This window comes from Taudactylus pleione, unplaced genomic scaffold, assembly GCF_031769625.1.
Source record: "Taudactylus pleione unplaced genomic scaffold, aTauple2 ptg000548l, whole genome shotgun sequence".
NCBI lineage: Eukaryota > Metazoa > Chordata > Amphibia > Anura > Myobatrachidae > Taudactylus > Taudactylus pleione.
This window is the reverse complement of record NW_028284950.1, coordinates 1,756,936-1,782,102: the sequence shown is the minus strand read 5'-3', so window position 1 is coordinate 1,782,102 and position 25,167 is coordinate 1,756,936. Positions and strand designations below refer to the sequence as shown.

The window sequence follows — 25,167 nt, the reverse complement described above, 5'->3', positions numbered from 1 at the left end:
TCCGGGTAGCCGGTAGAGCTAACTGATTTTTGGGAGCCTCCCAGCTGTTCCGGGAGGGTAGGCAAGTATGTATTAAACTACCTGCAAAGACAGTCCATGTGAAAGGGACCTGTCCCATGGAGAAAATTGCATTGAGTTTGCTATATTTTTTTAATATGAAGAAAGCATTATTTACTTTTATTACAGAGTGCATGTGCCGATATAACGCTACCCACTTCGCCTCTTTACCAATGTGAAGCACTACCGATGAGATGTATGAACATCTCATCGGCTGGAGAGGGGGAACGTTAACTCCCCCATCCGGCGCTACTCGCTAGAGACCGCAGCTCATCAGTCTAGTGCTGATGCGCTGTGTGTCAGTCCCAGCCGGCTCCACTGAGCATGCGTGGGATCCTGCAAGTATCGCGAGATCCCCGCGTGAAGCCTAGAGCCGGCAGCCGCCGCAGTAGGGACAGCACTATCCCTGCTGTGGGGATAGAGCAGCGCCAGGCTGTAGCTGTCGATAGCGACAGCGGGCCGAACGGTCAGGTGATCTGACCGTTCATACATGGCCCAGGCTATCGGCGCCACTGTCATTTACCGCCAAACCCCCGATCATACATCGGGTAGAAGCGGTATCAGCGCACCTAACGAGCACTGATACCGCTTCTGAGCTTCTTACATCTTCCCCACTGAAACTTATGGGGACTCAGAACTGTGCACAAACACATGAATAGGCAGAGCAACTGGTATCTCAGCACTTTTCTCCATACTAAATATAAAGAAACAATGTTTTAGGATTTCTCCAGCTAAAATGCTGGAGAAAAGCCGTTTTTTTGTTTATTAAATAGACCACTAAGAAATGGAGATGTTATTCCATGAGTTTTACGTGCTGCTCACCTGCCATCAAACACCTCTTCCAGTGATATGTCTACATGGCCATATATATACCAATTGCAATAACAGTGTTAGGTAACACAATTTGTACATGCACATTGATAGGTGAACACTGCATATAGTTAGTCTCACATATGTATGTATTGCTCATTGTAGCTTAAGCTGCTCTTCACTTGGGGCCTGATTCACATTTGGGAATAGAAAAATCCTTTACATGGAGTTTTCAAGCCAGTTCTACAATATAAATGTAGGCAAACTTGTATTCTATATTCTATCAGCGAAACTGCAGTATTCTACACATAAAATCTTACATTTCTATTAATAACTAACCTGAATACTATTCTGTTTTACTATATGATCATACATAATGCATGGCGTATAAAGCAATTATCAGATAGGTACTCACTGAATTACCTGAGGAAGTACCAGTATTTGTCTGCTGTTATCAGAATGGGAGAAGAATCAGATTGTGCAGTGTAAGTACTTCCCTATCAATAGTTAACAGTAATGTCCTCAGACTTTGATCTGTAACTTCAAACAACACTTTCTACAGTATTAACAATATTTTCACTAGAGATGTGCGCTGACCCAGTGTTTTGGTTTTGGATCTGGATCTACCCTGGTTTTGAATCTGGTTTGGTTTTGCCAAAACCTCACCTCTGTGTTTTGTTTTCGTGTTTTGGTTTTGGAACTGGATTTTTTCCTAGAAAATCATAAAAACAGCTAAAATCACATAAAATTGGCCTGTTTTTGTTCCTACAATATAATTAACCTCAATAACATTTATTTCCAGTAATCTCCAATCAATTTTGTCCACCGCACAATATTATTTGCTTCATCTAGTTAAGGCCAAAAGGTTGCATCCTGCTAGCTGGCTGACTAAGCTACCGTATATACTCGAGTATAAGCCGAGTTTTTCAGCACATTTTTTGTGCTGAAAAAGTACCCCCTCGGCTTATACTCGAGTGAGCCGGCAGCTGTCTGTTTGCTGTAATCAGCAGCCGCTGCTGCTCCCACTGCGGGAGCCATCTTCCGGCTCCCGCAGTGGGTAATGGGAGAGACGTCATGAGTAATGACGTCTCTCCCATGCAAAGCGGCCGGAGGAGCTGTTAGCGGCGGGACCAGGAGCGGGAGTTTCAGGTAAGTGATTTTCTTATTTTATTCTTATTACGTCTCTCTCTACTGGGGGGGGGGGGACTACTGGGGGCACTACCAGGGGGCGATTACTACAGGGGGCACTAAAAGGGGGCATTACCACTGGGGGAACTACCAGAGGGGATTACTACAGGGGGCACTACCAGGGAGGGATTACTACAGGGGGCACTAAAAGGGGGGATTACCACTGGGGGTACTACCAGGGGGGATTACTACAGGGGGCACTACCAGGGGGGGGATTACTACTGGGGGCACCGAAAGGGAGGGATTACCACTGGGGGCACTACCAGGGGGGGATTACTACTGGAGGCACTGAAAGTGGGGGGATTACCACTGGGGGCACTACCAGGAGGGATTACTACAGGGGGCACAACCAGGGGGAATTACTACTGGGGGCACTACCAGCTGCTGCCATTTCCCACCCTAGGCTTATACTCGAGTCAATAAGTTTTCCCAGTTTTTTGTGGTAAAAGTAGGTACCTCGGCTTATATTCGGGTCGACATATACTCGAGTATATACGGTAAGTGACACAGTGGGTAGCACTAACATGTGGCAGTTCAGTTTCTAATTTGCAACACGGATACCGGGCCTGATTCAGAGTTGGGAATAGAGAGAGATCTCTCTCTCAACTGATCATCTTGGTGAAACAATGCTGCACTGCAGGTGGGGCAGATTTAAAATGTGATGAGAGATTTAGATTTGGGAGGGAGGTGTCCAAACTGACATCTAATTTGTAGAGTAATAATAAAGCTGTGCAGTATTTGTGGGCTACATGTAAAAACAGCCAGTATTTACACTACATGCAAAATAAAAATTATGTATTTACACCCCTTGCATTACAACATGGTTTGTCCAGGTTCACAGTTAAGTGCTCTCTCTCTCTCTATTCCCAACTCTGAATCAGGCCGACAGTGTGTTATACAGTGTGGGTTGGATACACCAATAGTGCACTTACTGTGACAGCAGTGTCGGCAGAGCGGGGTTGCTGACAGTGTCCTCAGTACATGAAATGGCAGTGCTGCGGTGAAATCTACCGGTGATGTCGGCAGTGCGGGGGTGCCAGCGGTGTCTTAGTGCAGGTTTCCAGGCTGTGTTGGCAGTGCGGGGGTGCCAGCGGTGTCCTCATTGCAGGTTTGATGGCTGTGTCGGCAGTGCAGGGGTGTTCTCAATGCAGGGTGCCGGCGGTGTCAGCAGAGCAGGGGTGCCAGTGGTGTCCTCAGTGCAGGTTTGCTGTGTCGGCAGTGCAGGGGTGCTGGTGGTGTCCTCAGTGTGGGGGTCACTGACAGTGTCCTCAGTACGATGGGCAGCAGTGCAGGAATGTCGGCAGCGGGGGATGCTGCCAGTGGGGGTGCCGGCAGCGGGGGGGTGCCGGCGGTGTCAGGCGGCTGGGGATGATGGGCGCCATCTTCTTTTGTGCTGTTTTCAATGGGCTTAACGCTGATTGGCTGAGAGCCGTGACAGACGACTCTCTCAGCCAATCAGCGTTAAGCCCGCTGAAAACAAAACCTCACAACTCAACAGAGGGGTCGCGAGGTTTTGCCTCGGGTCAGGGATCCTGGGCAGGCAGGGAGATCTGAGCTGCGCTTGGATCGCCCCAGATCCCCGTAATTCAGGTGGGTTCGTATCTCTTAGATCCAAACATGCTCATCTCTAATTTTTACCAGGCATGCCAGCCTCACAGTAATACAGTATATGAGCAGTGCAGGCCTGATTCACATCTGTATACAATTTTTCTGCTTATGGATGTCACAATCTTTTGCCGACTGCACACGCGTCAGGGTCTGCATTATTACCTTAGCGCGATTCAGAACAGTACTCATCTCAGCTGCAGCAGAGTGGCCGGCGATGGCGCAGCCGCAGGTAGAATGTGTTCCGCGGGTGTCGATGGAATTACAGTCTATTCAGGGGTGAGTGTATGCCGAGATCCATCCACTTTCTGGCCCTGATTCAGAGCCGGACGCTCTGACAGAGCGCTCGCTCTGTCAGAGCCGTCATTGTTTTTCAGAGACCACCCACAGCTATAGCGAGCGGCCAGGAAGATGGTCGCGATGGTCAAGACCATAGCGACCATCGGGCTTGCTACAAGACCATCGTGGTAGGGTCTCGTTGCCGCAAGCCCCAGAGTGCTTTCGGCTCTAACAGAGCCGAAAGCACTACCACTGACATCACTTGTGATGTCAGTGGGGCCGGCCCCAGACTTTTGGCCCCTTAAAAAGTGGGAGGCACATATAGAAACCGTTGTAATTCCTACACCGTTCACCTGATTTGGATGTAATTACCCTCAAATTAAATCTGAAAGTCTGCAGTTAGAGCACATCTTGTTTGTTTAATTTCAAAGCCATTGTGGTGGTGAATAGAGGCCAAAATATGAAAATTCTGTCAATGTCCCAATATTTATGCACCTGACTGTATATGCATGTCCCTATAACGGCGTTCAAACACCCTGGCACACCTACGTTTCGCCGATCACCCCCCATCACCTCCCCAAATGGTACTTCCTGTCAATCACTCTGCGATGGGTCTGCGTAGTCACTGCGATTGCAATCCTGATCGCAGTGGAGTGTTCGCGCACTGCAATGCATACACATGCGCAGTATGCAACAAACGCCCATCTGCGTGCATAATCGCACTTGCGATCCCTGCTGAATCAGATCCTTAGTTCGCATACAGCTTAAAGAATGGATGTTACATAATTAAATACGACGGTGGTTCCATAAAAAAGGTAACAAGACCTCTCAAATGTATAATGTTCAGAGAAGGTAGACCATTGCAGTAGTATAGGGAACGCTATTTAGTCAAACTTAATTTGACAGATGGACAAGCCCCTTGGCCCTCCCCCTGTCACGCCACTTTAATAGTGTTTAATATAAAATTGATATCAAATGTATATTAAATTAATATGATTATATAAAGTTTATATCAAATTGATATTAAATTAATATAAAGTTTATATCAAGTTGATATTTGATATAAAAATTTGATGAGGTTTTGATATTATCTTATAGATCATCTTATTAAGAAGTAATTAAATCCATAGAGATCATTAGATAAAAATGTTTTGACAGAGAGTCTCTTGTTGATTTGTAATTTTACTAAGCCGCATGTAACATTAGATTAAGGAACTTGATATAAGTAAGTTCAACTTCATTAAATGGCTACCAGAAAAAAGCAGATGAAAAAGGCATATTACACCGCATTAAGGGTCTGATTCATTACGGATCGCTATTGCAATCGCAGCCGTGATTACGCACGTAATTCTGCTGTGAAAATATACTAATGTCTGCAACTGCACAGCCAGCATAGACGCCCACTACCGCTTTCTCACATCCGTAAGACCTCGCAGTCCTGCCTATACATCGGACCCTCATGCAGAATTACAGCAGGTCTGACCTGTCTCAGAAATTGCAACTCTCGTAAAGGTGCATGCGCAGTACGCACCATTGGCCGATCTGCGTTCGCAGATTATTATTTGATCTGCGTACGCTGTTGCAATTTCGGTCCGTGATGAATCAGGCCCTAAATATGGAGAGTTATTGAAGGGTAGACAAATATAGGGGCGAATAAAGTGGGATTTAAGAAGACAGACATTAAAAAATGGCTACTACAGCCAGACCCCTATGCATTACACAAGCCAGAAAGAAAAAAAATCTAAAAAAGGATCATGATCTATGTCAGAGGTTCCCAAATGCGGTCCTCAAGGCTTCCCAACAGTTCAGGTTTTAGAGATATCCATGCTTGACCACAGGTGACTTTATTAGTACCTCAGTTCATTTGATTTAACCACCTGTGCTCAACCATGGATATCTCTAAAACCTTAACTATTGGGGAGCTTTGAGGACCGCGTTTGGGAACCTCTGATCTATGTCAATAGCGCACGCAGGGGGAGTTCTGAGTACCCAGAAACCAGAGTTGCCTACCCTCCCGATTTTCGCGGGAGTCTCCCGAATACAGGTGGGAGCTCCCGCTACCCCGTAAAGTAAGTTGAATCCCCCAGGGCATTCCCTCTGCCCTGTCTAAAAATCCGGACAGCGCATGCGCGAATCCGGAGGTAAAGGGGGCGGGGCCCGAAGCTTAAGACGCAGGGGCGCACTCACCGGGTGCCTCCCTGCACTCACCGGGTGCAGGGAGGCAGGAGTGTGGCTGCTGTGAGGTCTCCTGGGCACGCCTTTCCCTGCTCACAGACTGCTGCTCCCAGCATTCCCTGGCCAGCCTGTGATGACAGAGGGGGGAGGAGCCGATGCCGTAGGACACTGAAAACAGAGGAGCTGCCTGAGCCTGAGACTGTGAGTGTAGAGCTCCCTGCAGCTCCTGCCACATGTATAACTCATGTCAGTGCCGTGGGGGAGGGAGGGAGATCTATTACTGTGTAATTGTATGTGTGTGTGTGTGTGTGTAGTAATGTGATGTATGTGTAGTACAGTATGTGTGGGTGTAGTAATGTGATGTATGTGTAGTAATGTGATGTGTGTGTGTGTAGTAATGTGATGTATGTGTAGTACAGTATGTGTGGGTGTAGTAATGTGATGTGTGTGTGTGTAGTAATGTGATGTATGTGTGTAGTAATGTGATGTATGTGTGTGTGTAGTAATGTGATGTATGTGTGTGTGTAGTAATGTGATGTATGTGTGTGTAGTAATGTGATGTATGTGTGTGTGTAGTAATGTGATGTATGTGTGGGTGTAGTAATGTGATGTGGGTGTAGTAATGTGATGTGTGTGTGTGTAGTAATGTGATGTATGTGTAGTACAGTATGTGTGGGTGTAGTAATGTGATGTGTGTGTAGTAATGTGATGTGTGTGTGTAGTAATGTGATGTATGTGTAGTACAGTATGTGTGGGTGTAGTAATGTGATGTATGTGTGTGTAGTAATGTGATGTATGTGTGTGTAGTAATGTGATGTATGTGTAGTACAGTATGTGTGGGTGTAGTAATGTGATGTGTGTGTGTGTAGTAATGTGATGTATGTGTAGTACAGTATGTGTGGGTGTAGTAATGTGATGTGTGTGTGTGTAGTAATGTGATGTATGTGTAGTACAGTATGTGTGGGTGTAGTAATGTGATGTGTGTGTGTGTAGTAATGTGATGTATGTGTGTGTAGTACAGTATGTGTGGGTGTAGTAATGTGATGTATGTGTAGTACAGTATGTGTGGGTGTAGTAATGTGATGTGTGTGTAGTAATGTGATGTATGTGTGTGTAGTAATGTGATGTACAGTATGTGTGGGTGTAGTAATGTGATGTGTGTGTAGTACAGTATGTGTGGGTGTAGTAATGTGATGTGTGTGTAGTAATGTGATGTATGTGTGTGTAGTAATGTGATGTACAGTATGTGTGGGTGTAGTAATGTGATGTGTGTGTAGTAATGTGATGTACAGTATGTGTGGGTGTAGTAATGTGATGTATGTGTAGTAATGTGATGTACAGTATGTGTGGGTGTAGTAATGTGATGTATGTGTGTGTAGTAATGTGATGTATGTATGTGTGTAGTAATGTGATGTATGTGTGGGTGTAGTAATGTGATGTGTGTGTGTGTAGTAATGTGATGTATGTGTGTGTAGTAATGTGATGTATGTATGTGTGTAGTAATGTGATGTATGTGTGGGTGTAGTAATGTGATGTGTAGTAATGTGATGTATGTGTGTGTGTAGTACAGTATGTGTGGGTGTAGTAATGTGATGTGTGTGTGTAGTAATGTGATGTATGTGTGTAGTAATGTGATGTATGTGTGTGTAGTAATGTGATGTATGTGTGTGTGTGTAGTAATGTGATGTATGTGTGTGTGTACTAATATGATGTAATTGTGTGTTTGTGTGTGTGTGTGTGGAGGTGAAATCTTCATATGTGTGTGACTGACTGGGTGCCTGTGTGTGAGACACTGTGTGTGTGTGTGTGTGAATCTATTCATGGGATGTGCTGAGACTGTGTATGAGACTGTGTGTGTGTGTGACTGTGTGTATGAATCTATTCATGTGATGTGTGTGAAACTGTCTGTGTGGGTGTGAATCTATTCATATAAATGAATGTGTGCGTCTGGGGGGGAATCTATTAATTTCAATATGGCAGGGTAGAGATGTATTAATGTCAGTGGGGGAGCTAGGGCGTCAGCTTATAGGAATATATACGCCCATAGGTGGAGTTAGACACGCCCTTTGGGTGGAGCAGACCACGCCCCCACAAAGGCGCGTCGCATTCTGCAGCCATCTACAATCTCCCTCAAAGTCATTTTCAAAAGTAGGCAAGTATGCCAGAAACCCTCCCAGACAGAGTCAAGAGCAGGCACTGTTTCCTTAAGCCCCGACCCCTCATGGCAAAATGCTGCGATTAGTGTGTCAATAGGGAGGAGGCGGAGACAATATGAAGTGATTCCTTTAGAATTGCGTAGTTTGACTCCGTCCCATCCAGATTGACCAGCAAATTGCGGCAGCTTGCCACTATGGGGAGAAGCCTAATGACATGGTGCATATATATATATATATATATATATATATATACATACACATATATATATATATATATATATACACATACATATATATACATACATATATACACACACACATATATATATATATACACATACATATATATACATACATATATACACACACACATATAAATTCCTACTAGGTAAATCATCACCATTGCTCCCGTCAGATGCTGTTTTATTGATTGCCTCAGCACAGTTTTGAAAATTCCTACTAGGTAAATTATCACTACTAGTATATTAAGAGCAATTTCTATAAAGGAATAGGAATATATTGTGAATCTGTGATGGTCCACTCCCTTCTCACAAATTGTTTCTTAGACTTTTATTGCATCCCAATTTAGTGTGTGTTGAGCTCTGGGGGTGGGGTCCCAATCAGTGAGCACACAGAGACATATTTGTAATTTTAGTTATTAGTGACTAAGGCTGCATAGACGTAGGCTGTGTTAGATGAAAAGTGTGAGATTATAAGTGTAATTACAATTTGATAACTAAGTCGGAGTTATGCCGGAGTTAAACTGGAGGAAAACTGAGGGCAAACAACCTCAAAACAAGAAAACTTTCTGAATGACAACAAGCATATTTAGGTGAATAACCAAAATCACCATCTTCTGCTTTAAGAATATCCAGGAAACTCCTTACTGCACTCACTGCTTGGACATTGCGAGTACTCCCCTATCTGTGTGCTGCTATGGTTGATTGATCTTTGTTGATCATAACACTTTGGCATGGACTGGCTTGGTACATTGTAATTTTGCCACACTGTCCCTACATCATACAGCCTCCACTCCAGTTTTCATCTCACTTATTACCTCGACCACAGCATGAACACCCTTACTTCAAACACCCCCCATATTCAGTGCCCACATAATCCTCTACTTTATCCATCCCCATCCTCCCCCTCTTGTTGTTTCCCCTTTTTTCTCTCATCAGTCTCCCTTCCAACCCTCTGCTTCTTTCCCCTGCCTTTCCTGTTCCTCCACTCTCAGCCACCTCCCTCCCTGTCACCTCCAGGGCTGCCAAGAGAAATTCTGGGCCTGGGTACTGCAACATCCTGTGGGACCACATCATGATGGGCATGGCTGCACCCATTTGTGGGTGGGTCTATTATGCGAGATGCACCCACTCACAGGAGCATGGCATAGCACCCAGCAGCTGGGACTAAAGTATTCACTACTGTATTAGGATGGCATGAGTCCCATAATAGCTGCATTTTTATCAGGATGTATTTAGATGCTAATATGTAACACACAATCATTAAAGTGCTACTAATTTATTTTGTACATTTCTCATGTAAATAACACATAATTAATATCTATTTTCTGTCATAGAGATAGATGAATGAAGGACTTAATTTTGACATAACATCAGGTCATCTTATACACACACATTCCGCTGCTTGTATCCTAACCCACTGCTCCATGCTCCTTCCTCACTATCTACTCCATCTGTGTCGCCCCTGTCTATCTGCCCTTCCCCTTTAGAATGTAAGCTCTCACGAGCAGGGCCCTCGTAACTCATGTGCTTCTCCTCCCCCTACTTATAGTATCATTCACTCCTAACTCCCCACAACGGCACCTAACACCTGGTTGCTCATGTCCTGCTGCTTGTGTTATGCAGCTATGTTTATAAACCATATCCTTGTCCTGTATTGTTTTGTATTACTATTAACTGTTTTTCTTGTGTGCTCATTTATGTACTGTGTAAGGCGCTGCGGAACCTTTGTGGTGCCATATAAAGGATAATAATAATAATATGTGTGTTTGTACAGCCATGGCCAAAGGTTTTGAGAATGACACAAGTATTGTTTTTCACAAAATTTGCTGCTTCAGTGTTTTTAGACCTTTTTGTCAGATGTTACTATAGTATACTGAAGTAAAATTACAAGCATTTCATAAGTGTCAAAGGCTTTTATTGACAATTACATTGTTTATGCATTAATACCATTGAGAACTTGTGGTCAATCCACAAGAGGCCGGTGGACAAACAAAAACCCACAAAGTCTGACAAACTCCAAGCATTGATTGGGCGGCCATCAGTTAGTATGTGGCACACCAGCTGATTGACAGCATGCCAGGGCGAATTGCAGAGGTCTTGAAAAAGAAGGGTCAACACTACAAATATTGAGTCTCTGCATAAACTTAATGTAATTGTCAATAAAAGCCTATGACACTTATGAAATGCTTGTAATTTTACTTCAGTATACCATAGTAACATCTGACAAAAAAGGTCTAAAACCACTGAAGCAGCAAACTGTGAAAAACAATACTATTGGGCCTAATGCCCCCTATGTTGCCCGGGCCTTGTGTCCGCCTATAGACCCACAGGCCTATTGCCTGAATTTATCCCACGGGCCTAGTGCCCGATAACCCTGGTGGTCTAGGAAGGAGTAAAATACCAGTGGCCCAAGGCCGCCTACCGGTACGGTGGAAGAGGCTGCGGGGGGAGCTTCGTTAGCTCTTTTGCTTTCCTCCCCCGCAGTCCTCTTCGGTCCTCAGCTTCAGTCTTCTGCCGCTGGCCCGTCCTGGCCAGTGGCACCGCCTCTTCCTTCTTGATCACGCCGTCTTCTGGCCTCTTGCGTGGCCGCCAGAACGGTTGCCGCGCCGCTCTTCTCTTGTCTTCGGGAGGTACTTTAAATAAGTGAGTCCCCAGTGCCCGATATCAGGTAAAATACACGCTATAGCGCGTATTTGCGAACACTGATAAATTGTTTTGATCCTCTTTATTGGTGTATAGCCCTTTATCTAGATCTATTTTGTCCCTCATAAATTTCTTCTTTTTCCTTATCATTATTTCCTTTTCCTTTTTGATTACTTTGTACTCCAGTTCTTTTTCTAGAGAAATAATGAATATGCAAGCCACATCAAAAAGTGGTTTAGATATATAGATGATATTTTTTTTTATTTGGGAAGGTGAGGAGGAAATTTTAACTAATTTCTGTAATAAATTAAATATCAATGATAAAAATGAAGAACTCACATTTAATTTTAGCAAATCAGAAGTGAATTTTTTAGATTTAAATATCTATATAGAAGATATCATCAAAACAAAAAATTATTTTAAAATGACAGATAGCAATTCTTATATTGATATAAAAAGCAACCATCACCCATTATGGTTAAAAAATATACCTAGAGGTCAACTACAAAGAGTTAGAAGAAATTGTACAGATGTACAAGTTTTTAAAAAACAAGCCGATGTTTTAACTAAAAGATTCATATATAAAGGATACAAAAAAACTAACCTAGTCCCCTGTGTTGATGAAATTACAAACATCAACAGGGATGACTTGTTAAGAAATAAAGACAAAACAAGTGATACTGATGATTTCATATTACCATTTATAACTACATTTAATGGGCAACACAAGCAAATGGAACGAATAATTAAGAAACACTGGTATTTACTAAAACAAGATCCAGTAATGAAATCAGTGATACCTGAGCATCCTAAATTTATATATAGAAGAGCCCCAAACATAAAAAATAAAGTTGTTAGAAGTGCTAACTCAGTAAAGAAACCTAATAGGATAAAGAGTAAAGGATTCTACAGATGTGGACTTTGTATACTATGTAGAAACCACACCTCACAAGAAAGTAAATCAGTAGATTATGTATCCAACTCTACTAGCCAGAGGTTTAATATTGAAGATTTTATTACTTGCAATAGTCGAAACTGTCTGTACCTTATTGAATGTAAGTGTGGTCTCCAATATATTGGACGGACCTCCAGAGCATTTAAAGAAAGATGGGGAGAGCACCTTAGAAATATCAAAAAGGGGTTCGAAAATCATTCACTCTCCAGTCATTTTAAAAAATGCCATTCTTGCTCCGTTGATGGGATTAAAACAGTGGTTGGCATTAAACAAGTTAAACAACACTGGAGAAAAACAGGTATTGATAACGAGCTAGCCAAAATGGAAATGAAAATGATCTATGCATTACAAACATTGGTTCCATCGAGTCTGAACACTGAATTTGAGATTAAATGTTTTTTATGATCATGATATGATATTTTAGAGTTCTTTTAGACGGTCTACATATTTATATTTTTATGCTTCAGGTTTTTATTGCTTTTATTGTAAATTATGAGCATACTACATTCTGCACTTTATCTCTTGCTATTTTGCACAATATTTATTTAGTTAATATGAGTCTTTGGCCCACAATTTTAAGATCGCATTATCACTCTTATTGGTCATTGGGGTCACAATGAGGTCCCAAGTTCCTCCCATATGCATCAGAAATTCGGAAAGTCCCGATCATGTGATGTGGCTAGATGAAGTTACTCTAGGGGCGGGTCATTTCAGCACACACCACCAGATATGATGGTCACGTGACCAGATATCATTAATCATGTGACAGGGTCACATGACAGTGACCAGCCACTGAACACCCCAGGGTTATTGACATGTGATCGGGATCACGTGGTGCAGCCTTAGGACGTCACTCCAGGCATACGCACTACAGTATGTAGCACCGGAGATTACAATCCTGTGACTGGGTATTGTTGATCAAATGACATAGTCACAAGTAAATAATGATACATCCAGCAATCCTTGGGTGCGTGTCACCAGTCACCCGAATCCGGAAGTAATACATTTATTTGTAGAAAGCACGAGGTATTTATATGTAATAATAAAATTTATAAGAAAGTATTATGCTCATGATTGTTATATCAGTATATGTATTGTATCCTGCATTTTGTACCATAAAATTAGTACATCCCATCTCCCAACCAACAACAGGAAGGGAGGGGGGTATATAAGGACTATCCTACCTCAATATACACACCTTGATAAAGACCCTGGCGGTCGAAACGCGCTGGTGAAAGGAGGGAGCTAATACACCAGAGGGGAACATCTTGGAGGGTTATCTGCAGTTGCTTGTGCTGGAACACGTTTTTATTCCGGATATCTATCTGTTCATATTACACGCATGCTGGTGTACTGATTACACCCCTACCTCTGATTACGCATTTTCAATCCCACCATTGGTGATGACTTGTGTTTTAGACGTTTTAAATGATTTACTGTACTTCACTATATGTGATTTCTTATCTTTTTTATGTACGGTTCCTTTGAGCCTTATGATTAAATAAAATGTATTATTATCACCTACGTCGATGGATGGAGATTTGAATTTCTACTAGAATTACAAGGACTTTTTTTGCATGTGAAATTTATTCACCCACCCTGTCCAGAGATTTGATTGGTACATCGAAGACCATCGGAAGCGACCGCAGCTCTTGTGGTTGACTCTACCCTCCAGCAAGCAATGTAAGCAGTTCAGGCTAAAAAACAACCAAGTGACGTGTACAATGACACTACTTTGCTAATTATGCACACCCATTAAACTCCGTTCTGACGTCCAGACACGCCTGCGTTCGCACATCCACTCCCCCGTTCACAAGCATCTTCCCGTTACCACCCACAGACGGCACAATCTGTCACTCAAAGTAGCGGGCAGTCTGTGTACTATGAGCGCACGTGTCCCCATTGCTAAGACTGGCTTGCACACGTGTACTGCGAATTATACGCATGCGCAGACAGGCGACTATCAGTCAGTGTGAGCGGCCACAGCTTAGCGAGCAGGTCTGAATCAGGTCCTAAGTTAGGTTTGCTAGTAAAGGGATTCATTTTATGCCTTGGAGTAGCTGAGAACCAAGGGTACAAGTACAGGCAGGAGCTGCTGCACATATTCAGATGTTGTGCCATGGACGCCAAGACATTAGCCCCGTAACTCTTTATTTTAGAGTCTTCGCAATGGCAGTAAAGTATTACAACAGTGGTTCCCAAACTGGGTGCCACGGATAGGAGTAAAGTATTACAACAGTGGTTCCCAAACTGGGTGCCACGGATAGGTGGTCCACTATCAAATCAAATTATTTATGGTCAATGTAATATGCAAAACCAGTGCTGCCAATCATAAAATACGTGAACAAAAGCGCAAATATGTCCACCACCATATAACAGAACCTAAGGATGACAGATAAGCACAATTTACTTAATTTAATAAATCTTGCTAAATTTCTCAATAAGAATCTTTTGGCCTAGGGGTGCCAGTAAGAAAATGCTGATACTAGGGTACCCTGATTAAATAAACTTTGGGAACCACTGTGTTACAAATCAAGGAGATTAAAGTAACTAGTGCATATGAAAGACTGCACACCGCCACTGTCTGGACCAGACAATCTGACCTTTAATCTGTATTAAGAATCAGCTTAATGTGCAATTTGCCATCTATCTATACATTACAGTCCAGGGGGCCGATTCAATTCAGCGCACTGTGAATATCTCCAAGAAGTTGGTCCTAGAGCTATGCAATTCAGCTCGCTGTTAAGCCGACGAAAGGATGTCTGCTAGGAGAAATCCGACTAAAGTGCCGGCCACGAGGCTGTTCGCCAGCTTAGCTTGACACTGACAACCTCGCAAACAACACTTTAGTTGGAGAATTACGGTTCTCGCGACTAAACACCCAGGTTAAGTCGCGAAACCCAGCATTCTCCAACTTAAGTTGCTATAGTTGGACTAAACAGAATTGACTAGCTCTGGGACCAACTTCATGGAGATATTCACGGCGCACTGAATTGAATTGGCCCCTTGATTCTTATTTTACAAGTGAAAGGTCTCTTTTTAGCACAGTTGCTAAATATCCAAGGATTATAAGGAAAATCTTATATTTTGCCACCGGCTGATATCATGGTAATACACTGTGAGTTATGTCGCAGTGTATTGGCCAAGATATCTTGCTTCCTCCTCTGGGGAGGAGACATTTCTCTGTTCTTCCCCTGTGGGGGAACAGGGAAAATGTTAATCAGTCAGCCACGGCAGTGCATATATATATATATATATATATATATAATGGATAAATACTGCATCATACGGACATGCTGGACGATTTGGCATGCCCAGTCGATTGATATTTTCAGCTCAGTCGGGGCAATACACAGTACAATTATATGGGAAATCCGACGATATTAGGTGGATCGCCCAGATAATTGTATAGAGGTGTATGTCCAGCATTACATATAGCTTGATTACATGGCGACATCTCTAATAGAGAGCAACCAGGATGCTTTTCAAGTGGCTACTTTATTGCTTGTTTTTTTCTGGGACTCACAAGGAGCAGTTTCCACAAGTAAGAAATAATTCACTTGCAAATGGAAAATAAATGATTCTACAAAGCAAAAGGTACCAATTGTATAGGTCTATGGTTGTTACATTTGCACATTGTGATTGTGGAGCCTTTTTGTTTTTGCAGGCTTAATGGCTATTTTAATAAAACATGGCTTCTCTGGCTGCTGCTCTGTGTTTGGGAACGCAGTCTGTTCACTGATACGCTTGTGACACTTCCATAACAGGCCCAGGAGACAGGCTTTTTTTGCGCACACTACAGACCACCTACCCCTCAGTCACTGCCCAGGAACTCCCAAATTTTAGCTTTGCCAGTTCTAATGCCAGCACCTCAGTACACAACAGCGGTCTCTGGCACTGATTCGGAGCCGGACGCTCTGACAGAGCGCTCGCTCTGAATCAGGGCCGTCCTTCTCTTTTTTTAGAGCGGCCTCCTGGTCAAAAAGATGGTCGCGATGGTCAAGACCATCGGGCTTGCGACGAGACCCTTGTGGTAGGGTCTCGTTGCCGCAAGCCCAAGAGTGCTTTTGGCTCTGACAGAGCCAAAAGCACTCCCACTGACATCACTTGTGATGTCAGTTGGGCCGGCCCTAGACGTATAGGCGTTCCCATGGGAACGCCTCCGTCTGGGCAGCCACGCCCCCGGCCCACCCACCAAAGGGGGCGTGCTGTCACTTAACATCGACAGTACGCCCCCTTTGTAGCGAGACCTGGAGCGACGGCTTGCCCGTCGCTATCTGGGTCTCACGCATGCGCACGACAGCCGCCTCCGTCGTGCGCATGCGCACTGGGCCAACATCGATCCGCTTGCGAGCGCTCGCAAGCGGGTCTGAATCAGGCCCTCTGTGTACACTCATGGGAACATATGCACCATAAGAGTTTTTACATGTGCAGTAGCAAATAATCGCTCAACTGTGCAAATATCAGCATTACCTCTGAATCAGTCCCATTATATGCCAACCTATCAACTCCAATTCTGTGTACACATTTTATACTGCCCCATTTGCTTATTTGCTACTTGCTTTGCATTAATCTGAGCAGAGGGCCTGATTCAATACCGATTGCAATTGCGGTTGCAGATGCAAATTCATAAGGGACACAGCTACGAAAATATGCTAATGCCTGCCAAAGCTCAGCTGGCATAAAGGCACCCACTGCTTTCTCTTATCTGTCCAATGTCATTCTTCTGCATACACATCGGTACCATCAACGCACAGTCACGCACAGTCAACGCACAGCACGCAGCATTTACAACAGGTCTGACCAGTCACAGACACTGCAAGTCTGCACGCATGCAGTGAGCTCATTCTGAGCATGCAATTGCAGTGGCTAATTTATGCACGCCCATGAAATGGCGTTCAAATGGACAACATGCCTGCGTTCTTCTGACAACCCCTCATCACCACACCCTAACGCTGACAGCCTGTCACTCACTTTGTGATGGATTCCTCTGTGCATCTGTACTCGCACTGCGATCACTGCACGCACAATGTGGCTTATACGCATGTACGATAATAAACAATCTGTCGATGTGCTTCATAATCGCACTTGCGTACACTACTGAATCAGGACCAGAGATCAATGTTACATGTGTTTCTCTAGTAGCAGCAGTCTCACTAAGCCCGTTATTATTCGAATACAAGTAGCAAAAACAGGTCAAGAATTTAAACACAGCCTTTGAGATTTCCCCTACATTATTACCACTATAAAGCGTGGGACACAGGCTGAGCTCCATCATTAATGGAAAACGACAAGTAACTTCCAGGTTCCAGCTGTGACTGGGAAGGGATTGCTGCATACACAGACGGCAGCATCTTGCTTGCACGGGGAGAGATAGATCCCCTTCCGTAGATGTCGTCATTCCCATGTTGCACCCATTAGAGCGGCCATCTTCCTTTTGGACACGCAGAGCAACATCATGATGATCTGCCCGGTTCCATCATGGCATCAGTGTAAGAGGGAGGTGGCAGGAGGCGGCACCAACTGTGACGGGACCGGGCAGGAGTGGGATGAACGATGAAAATGCCAAATCAGCGGCCGGCCGCTCAGCTCACCCAGGCACGGCTCCGGCAGGGGCAGCAACAGCAGTACTGACTGCTGACATTTCCGCCGCAGGCCGCGGCCGCCCATCAATCATCCCAAGCTCCTGCTGTGTGTGTGGCTCGTCCTCCGCCCTGCCGGGCTCCTCGTCCGTTGTTCCGGGACTCAGCAGCCGCTGGGTGAGTAGTGGTGTACGGGCGCGCGCTCCCTCAGTCTCCGGCTGCTGGGCGCGTGCTCCCGGGCACTAATGCACAGCTCCATCCATCTCCCGGGCCGGGGCAGCAGTGCCCACCACCTCAGTCCCTGTGTGTCTGCATCCATTCCAAATGCTTGTTTATCTATACTTGCTGCAGCCCAGCATACCTATCACAGACCTCATGTATGAGCCAACATCTGTTGAAAAGCCCCCACTGTGTAGCTAAATGCAGTTCCAAAACTAGCCACCTAATGTTCCCTAATTAATGTAATAATGGTGCTCAGTCCATAAACAAGACATATTACTGTGATGGTATCGTTTCAGCACCATATCATAGGGCCTGGTTTAGAGATATATACGCTAATGCAAATTTGTACGTTGCTGCTGTGTGAAAATATGCTAATGTCACAGGCGCTGGGATTTGTATTACGATGCAATAGGTGGCACCACAAATCCAAACGGCTGCGTACAAAGTGCTGAGTATCCATATGGTTGCGCAGTATGGCAGCGTGTACTGAGATGCCACAGACATTTTTAACGCCTACGGGGATGCAGACTGCGGTTGCAACACACCTGCAGTTTTTGCTGCCACTCGCCATTTCCTCCCCTACCCCAAATGCCCCCTGACCGTCAATCACGCTGCGAGCAGCAAAGGTAACGTATCATGCAGGGCCGTAGCTAGGGTAGTGCGGACAGTGCCATCGCACAGGGCACCACAGGTCAGGGGGCGCTGTTTGGGCCTGTCAAATTTCTGTTTATTATCATTCTTACTTGTAGTTTCCTCTTATTTCATCCCCAGCATCTCCTGGCCTCTCCTATCACTTCCCTGGCCCTTCCCCATGATGAGGCCATTCCCCTTTTTTGGGTGTATTATGTCCCTTTGAAAAATGAGGGAGGGGGGGGGGGGGGGGGCGCAATGCTCTTTCTGGCACAGGGCACCAAAATGTCTAGTTACGGCTCTGCTATCATGTACAGATAATCAGTCAACTGTGTAAATATTGGCATTGCATACATCACTGAATCAGGCCCAAGATCTGTTATACCGCAGCTAAAAGCTGGGCTGCCTCTTGCGGTGTAAAAGGGTCTAGGGTTGGATTCCCAGGTCAAGTGACCCGGCAATCCAACCCGGATAGCTTGGAGGGTTTACACAGGAACGACCAATGCAACCCTACAGTATAAACAGCTAACCTGGATTGTCCGATCAGGGTCCCATTTACAGCATGGGGAGATCTGGATTTCCCGTCGCTTGGAGTCGATGGGGCTTATGTAATAAGGTGCTTTCTGCTGCCTCTGTGGGAATGCCTGTAAGAGTTCCCGTATTTTAAATGTGGCAATCATTTTAAAGGCAAAACCAGATTGTTTTTGTCTTTTTAAAATGATTGCCGCTTTAAAATTACGGGAAGACACGCAACCTATTACATAAGCCACTATGTAAGCACCGAGCACCTGCAGAAGAGTTCCACTGGACACTGGTGCCGTGTGAACGGCACCAACCTGGGAAAAACCCAGGTTAGCGCCACAGTGTGAAAGGGGTCTTTCACAGGTTTGACCCAGTTTGGACCGTGTTCCAAATCCTGGGCCAGACCCGGAATTAGCTGTAAAAGGGGTATATATCTACATGTGTTTCATTAGCTGGGTATGACGCACAGTGATTGTCCTGCTGGATTGAAAAACAAAACCACAAACTGTTTTTTTTTTTTTTTTTTTTGAAAATACCCCATTTGGGGCCGTATTCAGTTAGTTTCGCACCCACGATAAAGTTTTGCATGCCGGACTTTTCGCCTACATCGCGTATTTTAGCTGCGGAAACAGCGTCCCCGCTATTCGCCCTATTCTATTCCAGAAGAAACTAAAACGGCGACACGCGAAGTCAGAACACGTGGAAAGTGGTGTCAGAATCTGGGAAATCAGCCTGCACCTCCCAAAAAGATGCAGAAACATTGGGAATCAATGTAGTAGTGCCGATTAGTCCTAATAAAACTGTTTAGGGTCCTTAAGTTGGTACAATAGCCTCTAATTAGTGTATATGCACAAGTGGTGAAGAATGGCATAAAGCAGTTGTTTCTTTTGGTGAAAAAAAGTAGTCCTGTCAAATTTTGGGGTACCTGAAACTGGGTGCTAGCATCTTTTAAGGTCTCTAAAGTGAAGTTTAAAAAAAACAAAAAGTGAAATTCCTCCATCATAAAAGCACCTGCAATCCCAAAAACACTTGACCCCTTCTTAGAGCACCCCCAGAACCTTATTTCACTAGTTTGTGAACTTGTTCCCCCACTTTGCTTTTTCGCCCCCAAATTCAAAGTACTTTTTAGGGGTGTTAAGTTCAAAAATTTTGCACTCCTTTTCTCCTGCTATTCAGAGGCGAATCTTTTTCGCGTATTACATTGCATTGAATTTCCGCGTACGTGGAATTGAATACGGAGATAAGTTTCCGACAGACGAAAAGTCGCAATCGGCGATATTTTTTCCGGATCTCTGCTTATTACTTCTTATTGAATACGGCCCTTGGATGGAAGCGTGCCCTGGAAATGGAAGACTGTAAGGATGTAGCATTTCCTGAACTCTTTAACGTACAGATTACTTTTGTGGAAACAATTGATGTATACATACAGTGTGTGTATGTATATATTTGTCTCCTCAAAGATCCGTCACGTCTGTTGCAGAATTGCAGGGTGACTCATATCCCCTACTGTAAATTCTATTATCCCATATATTATTTATAAGAATATTAAATGTTCAGTACAATTTAAGATTATAAAATGGGAGAATCTATAAATGTTATTCTTGTTGGGCCATTCTCTGCCAATATCAAAATGATGTATTCCAAATATGAACATGTATATTTCATCATTTTCTTTTGCATATTTGCTCTTGTGGGTTCAACAGCTTTTAGTCCTATGGCTTTTGAACATCATAGTAAAATGTCATTGTGCAAGCCATCCTCTTTCATAGCAAGTACAAAATTAGTGAATCACGAAAACAATAAAGTTGGAACAAGTTATATAGTATACCATTTTACACCAAAAACCCAGCTCAAACCCAGGACACTGAGCATAGGTCGGAGCCGGGTTTTACCCCTTTCACGCTGGAGGCTGGACCCGGGTAACTTCCCGGGTCCAGCCGTTCTCACCGGAACCGGGTCTTCCTGTGTTACAGTGGATATTTGGAGATGATGTCCTCTGCAATTGCTACTGAAGCCAGCCTGCTGGTTTGAGGCGTGACCCGGGTCTCGCTGTTTACACTGCAACGTTACCCTGGTCCTTCCTGGGTTCAACCCTGGTAGCGACCAGGGTCACAATTAGGGAGGCCAATCCCAGGATCCCGATTGGCCATAAAAATAAAAAATGTAAATGCCAGGCAGCGCAGAGCACCTTCAGCAGAGTGCTCAGATGCTGCCTGGCTGTGTGCACTGCGCAGCATGATGTGATGACAAGTGCCGCTGCGCAGCCCTGCACCGGCTGGAGCAATCGCCCACCCACCCCTCTACACACTGCAGCTACTACAGAGCCCGGTAAGTCACTGTGGGGGCTGGGATTGAAAAAATTGGTCCAGGGTTGGCCTCCCTAGTCACAATCCCAGGTCTCTCGACCCGGTTTATTTTTACAGGACCCTTTTACCTGGGTTATTGTGGCAGTGGAAAGGGGGTATTATATAGTTATTTGATTTTTCTCTTTCATATAATTCGCTAATCCTATATCTGTCCCATACTGCCCTTTAATTCCTGCATTGTATATTGTGATGCTCTAATGGTTGCTAGTTATATTGTCTTGATTAATTTGTGTTACAGGGTTGGTCTGTTGATTAAAATGTCTTCTGGTGGCGATAGAGGCTTTGAATCATCTTTGGAAGCTAGTATGAGCAGCACCTGCTCTTATGGTTTCACCCGTGCCAGAATTTTTAAGATCATTGTGATTGGCGACTCAAATGTGGGGAAGACCTGCCTGACTTACCGATTCTGCACCAGCTATTTCCCTGACCGGACCGAAGCCACCATAGGCGTGGACTTTAGGGAAAGGAGCGTAGAAATAGATGGAGAAAGAATAAAGGTGAAGATAATTGAAATGGACTGTGTCTCTGAATGAATGCTTGATGAAAATAAAGAGTAGAACAATACAACATTTTTACAATATAGTAGATTATGACATACATGGATATTTGGCTATGCATCTGTGGTTGTCTATTGTGTGTGCCACAAATGAACATTACTGTATACGGTACTTAGTTTGCCAATAACACCAGGGAAGTGCTAGCAGAAGGAAATGCCTAAATAGAAGTAAGCGTTTAAGTTCTTATCATAATATGTATGTATTATGTATCGTTGTTTATAATTTTCATTTCACTTTAACCTGCGTAAAATACATGGCTACCTATGATTGTAATGCATTACCTTTTGCTATATATACATATTTTTCAGATTCAGTTGTGGGACACGGCAGGACAGGAGCGCTTTCGGAAGAGTATGGTGCAGCACTATTATAGGAACGTGCATGCTGTGGTTTTTGTGTACGACATCACTAACATGGCCAGTTTCCAGAGCCTGCCAGCCTGGATAGACGAGTGCAAGCAACATTTGCTCACAAACGAAGTGCCCCGAATTCTGGTCGGCAATAAGTGTGACCTAAAGGACTCCATTCAAGTGCCCACTGACTTGGCTCAGAAATTTGCCGACTCTCACAGCATGCCTATGTTTGAGACCTCTGCAAAGAATACCACTGACCACGTAGAGGCAATATTCATGACTCTAGCACACAAGCTCAAGAGTCACAAGCCAATGGTTTTGAGTCAACCCCCAGAGAGCACAGTAGAGCTAAACTCAGGAGCAAAGACCTCCTTTCCCTGTGGATGCTAGATTTCTGTTTTTATTGAACTAAAATGCAGTGAGTGGGCACTGATGCAGAAGTCTGCCTGGCTACCTAGGCACCAGGAAGGTGCATGGTTTCATGGAGTTCACACTAAGGCATGTGCTGGTCATGGGTTTTCTAATGAACCCAGCTGTAACTGTTGGTGTGTAGTGGTTTTCTCTAAACAGGGACTGTCTGGGAACTCTGTCTTTGGAGCTCTGTATTTTTCTTTTATGTTGTATTTATCCCCTCTTCTGAAAGATGAAAACCTTTTGGCAAGTGCAATTTTAATTATTAAAAAGGTGAAAGTCAATGTGCTTTATTAGTATGCGTTATCTAAGCCAGTTGTTATGGTTTACATTCCATTTGCCTATGTTCTTCTTGTTTGTGCCATTAGCCTTTCAAACACCTGTTACTACACTGTGCGATGACATTTACTGGACTGGAGATGTGTACACACTGCACAGTAACGTAGCAGCCCTGGCACGTATAGAATTACATATATTATCTTTGTGCTGTGACCAAAGTGGTGCTGCCCGAGCAAATCAGGAACTGGGTGCACTGTATTTTATAACACGATATTGGTAGTGTTTAAGGGAAGTTGTTGTGCATAATGTTGAGTGATTTGAGTCAAACAAGGTCACTTCCGTATCTGCAGCTAGACTGCTTAAATGAGCATTTAAAAAAGAAAAACATTAAAGTAAGCCAAGGAAACTTCTGCATTGGCCTGAATATGTCTGTTTAAAACCTATAATGCAAGCATTACTTTAGCTGGGCATACACTGTACAATTTTCTGTCAGATATCTGTCTGGTTGGAATGAAAACCTGGTAATGTATGGGAGCAAATGACAGTCGATCATATGGTTTTAAACACTGAAAAAAGGACAAAGAAATTTGTTCAAATTGGTTACATTTGTGTGTTTTAACCAATTTGTCTGAACAACCATTGTTGGCTATTTTCCAGTGTTTGTGAGCAAATGGACGACTGTCATTTGCTCCCATACATTACCAGGTTTTCATTCCAACCAGCCAGATTGGACAGATATCTGACAGAAAATTGTATAGTGTATGCCCAGCTTTTAGATTTGCACACGGACGTATCGTTCTTTTACCTTTATATTGTGCTCTAATCTGTGTAGTTTCCTGCTATTTATATTACTTTTTATTTTTCAGCAGAGTTGCTTTCATTTTCCTTGTTACTGGACCCAAGCAATGGGTCTTATAGCACAACATCATTTTATGTGATTGTCGTTTTTTTTATAAAGTCTATCATGTTTAAAAATGAAAAAGCATCAATATCATGTATACTCACTTCATTTAAGTATTGAATATTTAATGAATATTTACTAGTGTTCATTCTAGCACCCTGCACCTGTCACAACCCGTGCAGTTCCTTTTTTATGTCTGGGGTGTCGCTATCTTTGCTCTAGTGCTACTAGCACACTCTGATTCAACAAACTATTGAGATACAGACGAGAGTGTGCTAGAAGCACCAGAGCAGAGAGAGACACCCCAGGCAGGAATGTGGAACTGCACAGGGTGTGACAGGTGCAGGGTGCTAGAATGAAGACTATTTACATGTATTGAAATACTGGATTGACAAGTATGATGGTGCTTGTCAGGCTTATACAAATAGTCAGTGATTGGGGAAATATCATTACGAAATTCTGGACTAGAAAAGATGCTGTATCAGCGGTCATACGATCTGTCCACCCACGTATTGCACGTCTGTTTAGAGAAACTTTTAGTTGTGGATTGGAATTATCCTTTAAATTCTACCTTTTTTAATATGATTTTGTGATTCACGTATTACAGTAAAAATGAATTTAGGTCTCTGGGAGCTGTAGTTATGTCATTGACCTCACTAAGCAGAGACAAGAAGGAAGTGGTCCTGTCTGTAATCCGCTGTTGCGTAGTGACCTCTGAAAGCCATGTGTGTATGCCTCTCCCGTAAGCTGTTCCCAATCTATATGTCTCCTGGTACCAATGCTGACAAGTACTGGACCATTTTAGTAAAGAAACTGTGTACACTATAGTATTTGTGTGTTTTTTCTAAAAATGATTTGGCAGATAATTCGACCACCACAGGGAAAATTCTACCACGGATGATATATTTATATCCATAGTTTGTTTCTATATGAATAGTACTGTATGTTTGTGTAATCTGTAAGAGAAGCATAACTGAATGCAAATTACCCTGATGTTTATCTTGTATGCTTATATAATTCATGAAGTACCTTGTCCAAGGTATCACAACAACTAACTTCATGAACTGAAGGTCTGCACGAAACTGAGCAATTATGGATTGATGACATTATATTTTTTAGTATAACTGCTCTGATACTTTAAATGCTTACACAGATTTGAACTCCAGGTATGAAGTTGCACTCTTATGGCTGCAATACTTCTGTATATTGAAGGCATTAAACTGTAATAGCTTTT

General features: G+C 43.6%; 2 protein-coding genes across 5 annotated transcripts in view; one reads left to right on the top strand and one right to left on the bottom strand.

Moving 5' to 3' along the window:
• The window catches only part of LOC148500710 (ureidoglycolate lyase-like), a 58,904-nt gene extending 40,993 nt beyond the window's left edge, over positions 1–17,911 (bottom strand). For all 4 annotated transcript variants that reach the window (XM_088451444.1, XM_088451447.1, XM_088451445.1 and 1 more), the window contains exon 1: positions 17,352–17,911. The gene's annotated coding sequence lies outside the window, so the exon portion shown is untranslated. The remainder of the gene's footprint in view (positions 1–17,351) is intronic.
• On the top strand, positions 17,560–23,539 carry RAB33B (RAB33B, member RAS oncogene family). Its single transcript, XM_088451448.1, has 3 exons — positions 17,560–17,869; positions 21,671–21,929; positions 22,298–23,539. The coding sequence occupies exons 2-3, from the start codon at positions 21,690–21,692 to the stop codon at positions 22,730–22,732; spliced, it is 675 nt and encodes a 224-aa protein (XP_088307574.1). The 5' UTR covers positions 17,560–17,869; positions 21,671–21,689; the 3' UTR covers positions 22,733–23,539.
• Positions 23,540–25,167: the final 1,628 nt, after the last annotated feature.

Excerpts from the sequence above, each read along its gene's own strand:
- RAB33B (XM_088451448.1), top strand. The coding sequence starts at position 21,690 with ATGTCTTCTGGTGGCGATAGAGGCTTTGAATCATCTTTGGAAGCTAGT. Across the intron at positions 21,930-22,297 it reads TAGATGGAGAAAGAATAAAG|ATTCAGTTGTGGGACACGGC; the intron begins GTGAAGATAATT and ends CATATTTTTCAG.